Source organism: Pygocentrus nattereri, chromosome 13 (assembly GCF_015220715.1).
Source record: "Pygocentrus nattereri isolate fPygNat1 chromosome 13, fPygNat1.pri, whole genome shotgun sequence".
NCBI classification, from domain to species: domain Eukaryota; kingdom Metazoa; phylum Chordata; class Actinopteri; order Characiformes; family Serrasalmidae; genus Pygocentrus; species Pygocentrus nattereri.
The window spans coordinates 37,491,051-37,501,829 of record NC_051223.1 but is presented as its reverse complement, the minus strand read 5'-3'; the positions used below and the strand labels follow the sequence as shown (position 1 = coordinate 37,501,829).

Genomic DNA, 10,779 nt, shown 5'->3' with positions numbered 1-10,779 from the left:
ACCAGTCCCAAATCCAATCGCAGTACCAGACTAAAAAACACCTGAGTACCAGACTTAAATCCCGTCTTACTACCAGATAGAAATCAAATATCAATACGAGACTCAAATTCATCTTAGAACCAGGCCCAAATCCAATCTCAGTACCAGATCCAGATCCCCTTTTAAATACCACCCCGGAATTCTAATTTCTCACATCCAGTGTGAGCATTAGACCCAAATTCATCTTTGATATAAAAAAAGACCCAGACCCAAATACCTCCACAGAACCAGAGCCAAACTCAGTCTTAGTACCAGACCCATATCCATGTTAGAACCAGACCAAAGTCCAATCTGTGTACCAGACCAGGATCCCATTTTAGTATTAAACTCAAATTCAATAACAATCTCAAATAATCTCAAATCCATATTAGTACTAGATCCAGAGGTGTGAAATCCAGGTTCAGAAAGTAAAAATCCTTCCCAGGATTTTGTTCCAACAGGCTGGACAGCTCTGCTGGTGGTGTGATCTAACTAGAGAAGCCAGCCTGTTGGAACAAAATCCTGGGAAGGACTTTTACTTTCTGAACCTGGATTTCACACCTCCAATTCCAATCTCAGTACCAGACCCAAATCCCATCTCAGAAACAGATCCAAATCTCATCCACGTACCAGCCTCAAGATGTATTTGTGCACATGGTTACTTCCATGGTCATCCCCCATACATCTGAAACATGCTTCAAATAAGCAAATCCAGGTTTTTTAGCATGCGTCTATATTATTTCCTTTTATTTTACTTTCTGTGTCTCTATAAATTGGTAAGAAAGGCTCGCTTACCCTTGTTTGAAACCAAAGGTGTCCAAGTACAAATACAAGTATATAGTATTTATAGTACATATGTATTTAGTACTGGTAAATAACTTGGATATATTTTTAGATTTTTTTATTAAATATGTGGTTGCATCACCTAAAATTGTCCAGGTAATAAAACGGAGTCTCCCCTCAATCTGTACCATTTTAAAAGGTGTCAAACAAATATCAACACATGTCACAGATTGTTGAGATACAAACATGTGCATAATATTTAAAGTTTTAAGGCAATTTTTTAAATATTATTTTGAAAGCCTTCTATGTCTTTTGACTCATACGTTCATATTTTGCTCATGATAGCAGTGGCAGTGCACCGAAAGGATGTTTGTGTCCACAATCACTAAAACATTTCAATGCCTTCAACAAAGTCTGAACGGAGGAGGACTCTGCTGACCCCCTCCCTTGGGTCTTTGTTCTCTCAGTGTTCTGGTTTAAGGCGTACTGTTGTCCATCACTCAGTCGACTCAGGAGTGCTTGGGACCTTCACCACCAGCTCCATGGGGTCCACTAGTTTGTTGCTGAAAGCTTGGCGGATGATCTCCACAGCGTCTTGATGAGTGATGCCTTGCAGGGAAACTCCATCTACTGATACCAGCTCAAACCCACCCTGAGAGATGAGATGAGATGAGATGAGATGAGAAAAAGGAAATGACTAGACAGAAGAGTGGCAGCCTGCAATCAGACAAGAGGTCTAGCGTGTGTAACTCAGTAAACATTTCTAAACTGTTTGACTCGACAGTGGTGCTGGTTGGCATTGATAAAAGTCAATACCATCAAACATCGATCAGGCGTAACATCATGACCACCTCCTTGTTTCTACACTCACTGTCCGTTTTCTCAGCTCCACTTACTGTATAGCTGGACTCTGTAGTTCTACAGTTACAGACTGTAGTCCATCTGTTTCTCTGATACTCTGTTACCCTGTTCTTCAGTGGTCAGGACCCCCATGGACCCTCACAGAGCAGGTACTATTTGGGTGGTGGATCATTCTCATCACTGCAGTGACACTGATGTGGTGGTGGTGTGTTAGTGTGTGTTGTGCTGGTCTGAGTGGATCAGACAACAGTGCTGCTGGAGTTTTTAAACACCTCAGTGTCGCTGCTGGACTGAGAACAGTCCACCAACCAAAAATATCCAGCCAACAGCGTCCTGTGTCCACTGATGAAGGACTAGAGGATGACCAACACAAACTGTGCAGCAGCAGATGAGCTGTCGTCTCTGACTTTACATCTACAAGGTGGACTGACAAGGTAGGTGTGTCTAATAGAGTGGACAGTGAGTGGACACAGTGTTTAAAACCTCCAGCAGCACTGCTGTGTCTGATCCACTCACACCAGCACAACACGTACTAACACACCACCACCACGTCACTGCACTTCATTCAAAAAGCAGGCTGAGCTCAAACACACCTCATAATTTTGCGATGAATGGGCGGGGCTAAACTTGGCTAAACTGTAGGCTGAATAGGTGGATATATGTAAATGTGACATCAGGAAAACGGTGACCTTTTTTTTGCACCTTGGTTTCCATATACAGACTGTTTGTATGTTTACATACTACTTCCGACTCTTCTATTTAAAAATGGGGAGGAAATTTCAGTTTTCCATGATATGGGACACTCCAGTCACACTTTGGGCGGTGTTCAGGTTTAAACCAATGTTTCAGGCTTGAGTAAAGCTCTAACACAACACACAGGCTCAGGCTCATCCATGCAGTGGACAGTTTTGTAGTAGCTTTGGAGTTTTTCATGAGTCAGGTGTGACCAGGATAGAGGGCCAGAGTTGGAGGTTTGTAGTAGTGGATGGATGTTACCTTCAGTATGTCATTAGAAGATGCAGCCCCTCCTGGAAAAATCTTCTCTATTTTGACCATAGGCTGCACCCTGGACTCCACGCCACCAGAAATGCTGATCCCTTGATCATTTGAAAGATAAAAGCAGCACAAATTAGTTTCATTGTACACACCTAAAAAAAGTTACACAAAGGTTTATTCAAGCGATGGTCAGACGTTATTTGGATGGTTCCCTATCACCCCGGCCACCACCTGTTCCAGCTCCTTCCCTCAGGCCGGCGTTTCAGCCAGATGAGGATCAGGACATCCAGGCTACAAAGGAGCTTCTTCCCACAAGCCATCAATCTCTTCAACAGTTAAAATATTACACAAAAGATTCCAGCTTCAAACTTCAAACTGCACTTCTACATATCGCTGTTGTCGGAAGAAAACCTCATATCTCCAAAATGGTTTCTTTACAGCAGAAGGAAAAAAACCTACTTTACTTTTAATGTAAGTCAATGGAACCAGACGTCTTTACAAGTCATTTTGGGCCGTTTCTTTTGGTCCATTCATCATGAAACTTCCACACAATGTAAAGAGTAACAGGTACTTTCAAATGATGTCTTCTTCTTTCGGCTGCTCCCTTTAGGGGTCGCCACAGCGGATCATCTGCCTCCATCTTGCCCTATTCATTACCTCCTCTACTTTCACACCAACCATCTCCTTAAATCCTTAATCTCCTTAAAACCACCTACTTAAATTATGTCAAAAACTGAAAAACATCGAAACTGGAGATACGAGGTTTTCTTCTGACAACAGCGATATACTGGTATACAGTATCACACTCATCTCCATCCTCTGAAGCTGCCGTCTCAAACCAATGCTTATTCTAGTATCTTACTCACCTGCTACATTTCCCCACCTGTCTGACTGTCACCTCACTGACCCCTTTCTCTGCCGCTATACACCCTTTAACTGCTGCTGCACTTTAACTTCAGACTCATACTTTGCACCGTAAGGCTTACAGGTATGACTGTGTGTGTGTGTGTGTGTGTGTGTGTGTGTGTGTGTGTGTCTGAGTGAGTGAGTGATGGTAGGAACGCAGGTTTTATTTTATTTTGTTATATTTTATCGTATTCTCTACATGTGAATGTCTGTCTGATTCTGTGCTCTGTGAGCTCCTGTAACCAAAACCAAATCCCGGCCAGTGAAGCTTGATTCTGATTCTGATTCTGTAGATGCTCTACAGATACTTAAATCAGTAACAAACTTTCTGGTGACATTCAGTTGATTTTTCAACAGCATTATGGTTAGACTTAGGGTTAATAGTAGGTGTAGGTTTGCCTTGAGGTTAAGGTGAGGGTTAAGTTTAGTTTAATAAAATCTCTCATACTGAACCTGAAGCTTTATTTAATTTAGTTGAATGTTAGTTAAAGATACACTGAGCATTTACAAAGCATCTACAGTGGACCATCCAAACAAAAAAACTTTGAAAGGTTTTTAGAACCTTCACAAAATGTAAAGGTCCTATATTACTTTGCGCATCATATTTCTCTAAAGAACAGTCCACTGAATGGTTTATATTAGGGAACCTAAAGGTTCTGCAATGGAAATAGGCAAAGATCTCCTTTTTGGCATCTTAATTGTTGAGTGTAGTTACGGAAAATTTCATAGGAGTTACTGAAAAGTAGGTTTTTAAAAATTACCCAGATAGATAAGTTTGGGCTGATTCTTCCTTTCCTATGCGAGTGCTGGTTGGCTACCGGGTAGGTGCTAGACATGTGGGAGAGAATAAGGCCAGATCCTGGACAGCTTCATACCGTTCTGCCTTATGTCTACATTTGAAGGGAAAATTCTGGCATGATTGTTGCGGACCAATAACGTAGTTGGGCCAGACTGGGGCTGGATTTGTGCCATATCCTTTAGTTTTACCCACTTTACAGTGTGTGGGGCAGATCTGGACCGAGGACCCAACCATTTAGTGGGCCAGAACAAATCAAGAATGTGGCCCACCAGTGGTCCAGACACATTTCACTAACTGGGCAGGGGTTAAGGGGTTAACTTTGGCCGACAGAACATGAAGAGCGGAACAGAGAAAAATGTTTTAGCACTAAAAGTAATACATGCTTTGGAGGGTTTGGTGAAGCTCTTTGTTGAAGATATAAATAATTATAAAGTTAAGAAGATGGTGATGCTCACCAAGTGACTGCTTGGTCTTGCTGATGCTGACAGTTTTGAGTTCATAGTCCTGGTCAGTATGGCCATCATGGTGACTGCCCTCAGAACCAGAACGCACCAGACCATGTTTACTCTTCTGCTTTTGTCCACTGTGTCCTGTAGAGGGCACTGTGGAGCTCTGTGATCTCTTGAGTGGACCAAAGACCTGGGACAACAGCGGCCTCTTGGGGCGAGTAGTGTCCACTACAGTGAAAAAAACATCCTGTTCCTCATTTTCTGGCCTGTTAGCTTTATTCTCTGAATGTCCATTTCTAAAGGGGAACCTCCACTTTTTTGTGCCGGAATTTTCCAAATGAGACTGATCTTCATCTGAGATGACCATGCCGTTGTCTGTGGCAGGAGACGTGTTCTTGGTCAGCAGCCAGTTGGGGAGCATGGGAGACTTTCTCGACGGTTTGAGGGAATCTGAGTGAGAATAGCTGTCAACAGGGATGTCCAGCAGAGGGGAGAAAGATCTGGAGGCCTCTGACATCTCGCCCTGTTGCTGAGTCACGTGAAGATGCTTCAATTCCTCCAGCAGCCGGTTCTGTCGGTCCAGATCCTCAGCATCCTGAAGCTCAAAGCCACCTTGCTGGTCTGAAAGTATCTCACAAAAATGAGCGCACCACTCACATTAATGCAAATATTTTATTATATCTTTTCACGACGCTATAGAAATGAAACTCTGATATAACAAAGTGGTCAGTGTGCAGCTTGTATAGCAGTGCAGATTTACTGTCCTCTGAAAAGAACAACACACAGACATTAATGTCTAAATAGCTGGCAACACAAGTGAGTTTATCATATATGCTAAAACGAGAGCGTAATTTCAAACATAATTTAGTCACCGGTGTTGTAGGAGTTTGGTGTAACACCAGCGACGGCGACTCCAGTGACATTCTGGTTAAAACTGAGGGTTGTGTAAATCGGCCGACTCGTTGGCGCCAGGTGAGCTTGTGCAACTGTTTAAAATCAGTATTAAAATGATATTTTGGCATTATTATGACAACATTTTAATTAGCCAGCCATTAAAGCACACAACACAGATGACGCATAGAAGTTCTGAGCTGTCTGATGAACAAAAGTATTAATAAATTAATTAAATATAGTGAAATAGAGGCTCTGATGAGCCTCGACCCTCAGAAGCAGTTTAATAGAGCTGAAAATACTGTGTTAGAATATAAAATAAGAGTCCTGATAACACCGGTGATCAAAGTCTCTGTGACAAATGAATTTCTTGAATAAAATCCCTATTTTTAAATGTAGTATAACATTAATGATATAAAAGTAAACATGGATCTGCAAATTCCTCAGTTAAACCTCTTAAAAATACTGTTTCATATTAAAAATGGTTTTTCAAATGACGAGCTGTTTTATAGATGCAGAGCGACTATTAAAGATAATTAAAAAAAAGAAAAATCAGTGAAATCATAAGGGAAATTTAATCTTCGGTCAGCTGTGTAAATGTATATACCGACTTTTGGAGCTGTGTCTAATATTCTAAGCATCTTTTTAAGCCCTGCAAACATTCTGGCATGGTTTCCCATCCAAGTGGAGAATGACCCATTTAAAGAAATACATAAATAACAGCAAAGATTAAGAAGGTACAACACAAAAATAGCTCACACATGAAAACTACTGAGGAGTTTGATTTAAAAACACTCATAAGTTGTGAAATTACAGTAACGAATTGGTTAATTATAAATATACACTCACCGGCCACTTTATTAGGTAATTAGGTTCAATTGCTTGTTAACACAAACAGCTAATCAGCCAATCACACGGCTGCAACTCAGTGCATTCAGGCATGTAGAGGTGGTCAAGACAACTTGCTGAAGTGCAGACCGAGCATCAGAACGGGGAAGAAAGGGGATTTAAGGGGCTTTGAACGTGGCGTGGTTGTTGGTGCCAGACGGGCTGGTCTGAGTATTTCAGAAACGGCTGATCTGCTGGGATTTTCACGCACAACCATCTCTAGGGTTTACAGAGAACGGTCCGAAAAAGAGGAAATATCCAGTGAGCGGTCAGTTGTGTGGATGAAAATGCCTTGTTGATGTGAGAGGTCAGAGGAGAATGGGCAGGCTGGTTCCAGATGATAGAAAGGCAACAGGAACTCAAATAACCAACCAACATCTCTGAGGAACATTTCCAACACCTTGTTGAAAGTCTGACATGAAGAATTAAGGCAGTTCTGAAGGCAAAAGGGGTCCAACCTTTTACTAGCACCTAATAAAGTGGCCGGTGAGTGTATGTGAGATACTGAGAGAAATTATTGTCCACAGGTATTTTTGCGTTCTTTTTCACTTGCTTTCCAAAATCCGAACATTGATTAATATTACAGATCTTTTTTAAAACTTTTCTTTGGGAATAAATGGGTTAAATATAGAAAGCCAAGTATATTAATGGAACTAAACTGGAACCATATCAATCAACAAACATAGTCTTGTAGCTTCAGTGTTAAATAGAAACAAGCTAACTTCAACCTGTCTTGACTGAGTGACTTCATTTGGGCAGAGAGGACAACTGTACATTTGGCTTATGCCTGAACCATCACTTAGACCTTAATCCTAGCCATAACCTCAATCCTAAACCATGCGTGATGTTATTTAGACCAGCGTTTCTCAGCCCTGGTCCTGGAGGCCCTCTGCCCTGCACACTGTACAGCCTCTCCTGCTTTTTTCCAGGGGCAGTCATGGGCTGGAGGTTAGGGAACCGGCCCTGAGGTCGCCGGTTTGATCCCCAGAGCTGACAGTATGTGACTGAGGTGTCCTTGAGCAAGACGCCTAACCCTCAACTCCTCCGTGTGCTGCAGGGGCAAGTGTGCTCACTGCCCCCTAGTGTGTGTGTGCTCACTAGTGTGTATGTGGTGTTTAACTTCATGGATGGGTAGATGCGGAGGTGAATTTTCCCCGGTGTGGGACTAATAAGGGTCTCTTAATCCTTAACTCAATATTGATCTGTTAACAAGCTGATTAGTTGGATCACTAAAAAACACTAAACAACGCAGGGCAGAGGACCTCGAGGACCAGGGTTGAGAAACGTTGATTTGGACGTTGCCTCACCAGGTACAGGTGTAATAAGGTGCCGTTTGGGGGTGTGGCCAGCCTTTGGGGAACGAAGAGGGGAAGACCTTCCTACAACAGAGAGAATGTAAGAGAGCTCCACATTAAAAGGGAATTCCACCAATCCAAGTTTCTACCTAGTTCAGTTGCTGAGATGTAAACAAAGAGTGGTTTGGTGTGAAATGGTTTAGTGTGGAGGTTTCACTAACCCAGATTGATTACAGTGGTGGTGAAAGGAACCAGGGGTCACAAAAATACAGCCATTTTATTTGCTATCCAAAACCACCAATGAACCTGCATGTCTTACGAGTTTTTATATGCAATGTTGAGGCAAAATAGTGGTAATTCTGAAAAATGATCACAGACCAAATACAGTAAAACCATAGTTAGACGTTAGATATTTTGTTGACACCTCCTTTAAATTAAGAGCCCACCTCATCATAGACTTGCCAGCATAATGTTGTGGATCATGAAATTAGTCTTTGAGGACTAGTTTTCCTTGCAACGCCCTGCATGTACCACTCCACCACAAATGGACTGAAAAAATTTAGGCCAAACCTTTTAAAACCTTCATAAAACAATGTCTCAATCATCAGGCAGTGTATTTATAAACATTTCATGCAAAAGATGTCATTTTTCACAGTACTAAACTCTACAAATGTCTTGCTCTTACCACCACTGAACAAACGTGACTCTGCAAGTTTCTCTCGAACACAGCATTTCACACAAGACCACGCTGAAACACTTGGTCGACCGAATTGTGCTTAGAATTTAAAAAATAGGGTGGAGTTCCCCTTTAAAGGAATGGTTTGAAAAATCTAATTTACACAATTTCACACTTACTTCATATGTAGGTAATCACCCAGGACACAGTATTCAGTTTCTGCTTCTTTAGGTTAGCACTGGATCAACAAGGCCAACCGCTTGCACTAGAAGCCAATAGTCACCCAAATCTGTTCTTTAAATCACATCCAGCTCTTTGACAGACTTATTGATGTGGGTTAGGACACAGAATGACTTACTGTGAGCTATAAAAATAAACTAAACTTCACTGAGTAACTAAATGCTGCGGTCAACCACTCAACCCTCGTGTGGTGTTGGTGTGTTTGTTGCTCAGTGGTCTGGTGTCTTGCTGTACACATGAGGACATCCATAGGTTTCTATTGATTTGTGTGTTACTGTAGCTAAATAATACTAGAGGCCCTTATTAGTCCCACAAACGGGGAAATTTCACCTCTGCATTTAACTCGGCCGTGAAGTGCAACACCACATACACTCTAGTGAGCACACACACAGTACGGGACAGTGAGCACACTTGCCCGGAGCGGTGGGCAGCCCTATCCGCAGCACCGGGGAGCAGTTGGGGGTTAGGTGTCTTGCTCAAGGACACCTCAGTCATGTGCTGTCAGCTCTGGGGATCGAACCAGCAACCTTCCGGTCACGAGGCTGATTCCCTAACCTCCAGCCCACGACTGCCCCTAAATCTAACCTAAACTCAGTATCCAAAAGACAATGTTTCTGCTCTTTTCGTTTTCAAATAAAATAAAAGTAGTAATTGTAGTGAAAACAACACAAGCTCAAGTGAGGACCTGCAAAATGTCCTCACTTGAGCAAAACATTCATATAGTCCTATCATAGTGAGGACATGGGGTCCTCACAAGTATAGCAGTAGAAGAACACACACACACACACACACACACACACACACACACACACACACACACACACACGGGGGTTAAGACAACAAGAAATCGTGAACATGCTCCTTCTTACCTGTGGCCAAAAAACTCTATAACCCCTCCCTCAGTGTGTGATTCACAAAGTGTGGCTCATCTGTGCAAAACTCAATACCTACCTGTGCTGTTCATATGTGTAATAATAATAATAATAATAATTGTGCGCAAAAACTCAGAGGTACAATAATTTGAACTGTCTTATACTAGATGTTTCATATTCATTATCATAGTCACAGTCACAGTTACTGTATTCATAAGAGCTTAATTCTCATCTACATATTGCAAATTTCTCTTTATCTTTGTTTTAAATTATTAAAGTGTTTACTATTTTACATAAACAGCTGCAACTGTAACAACTGCAGTTTCCCTCTGGGATCAATAAAGGATTCTGGTTCTGATTGTGATTCTGATAGTGTCCATATACCTGCATGATGTGTGTGCATGTGAAAGGGAGAACACGACACCTGCAGTCTAAAACAGCGTCTGCTGAATTTAGGACACATGAAACAAAGTTTTCTAAACCGCACTGACAACAACAATATTAAGTGACCCTCCCCTCCGCAATCTAACCCACCCGTGCAGTAAAACACCCACATACACACCAATGAAGACACACACTAGGGGTTAGTGAGGACACATGCCCAGAGCAGTGGGCAGCCCTATCCGCAGCACCCAGGCAGCAGTTGGGGGTTAGGTGTCTTGCCCAAGGGCACTTCAGTCATGTCCTGGGGATCAATCCAGCGACCTTCCAGTCAGGCTGGCTCCCTATGCTCCAGCCCACGACTTCCCCAGTCAGCTACTACAATATTGTATCAACCAGATACTGTTTTTCATTGCTGCTGTTCTGGTTTCCCTGTGACTGCTATGCTCATATATCACTGTTGTCGGAACAAAACCTCGTATCTCCAAAATGGTAACTTTACAGGAGAGGGAAAAAACTTTAGGGTAATTTCTATTGGCCCTCTCATCATGAAATTTACACACAATGTAAAAGACAATAGGCATTTTCAAATTATGACGCACACACCTTCTAAGCCACTTCTCCTTCTGGTCCGCAGGGGGTGCTGGAGCCTATCCCAACGGTCATAGGGTGGATAGGCAGGATACACCCTGGACCAGGTCGCCAGTTCATCGCAGGGCAGACA

At 42.3% G+C, this 10,779-nt stretch overlaps 1 protein-coding gene across 1 annotated transcript in view; it reads right to left on the bottom strand.

Annotated features, from left to right (window-relative positions):
* Nucleotides 1-938: 938 nt before the first annotated feature.
* pdzd7b (PDZ domain containing 7b) overlaps nucleotides 939-10,779 on the bottom strand; it is a 31,549-nt gene continuing 21,708 nt past the window's right edge. The window contains exons 12-15 of the mRNA XM_037543896.1: nucleotides 7,899-7,970; nucleotides 4,819-5,433; nucleotides 2,659-2,759; nucleotides 939-1,453 (exon numbers count right to left, since the gene is read on the bottom strand). Of these exons, the coding sequence (XP_037399793.1) occupies nucleotides 1,298-1,453; nucleotides 2,659-2,759; nucleotides 4,819-5,433; nucleotides 7,899-7,970 (944 nt within the window). The 3' untranslated portion in view covers nucleotides 939-1,297. The remainder of the gene's footprint in view (nucleotides 1,454-2,658; nucleotides 2,760-4,818; nucleotides 5,434-7,898; nucleotides 7,971-10,779) is intronic.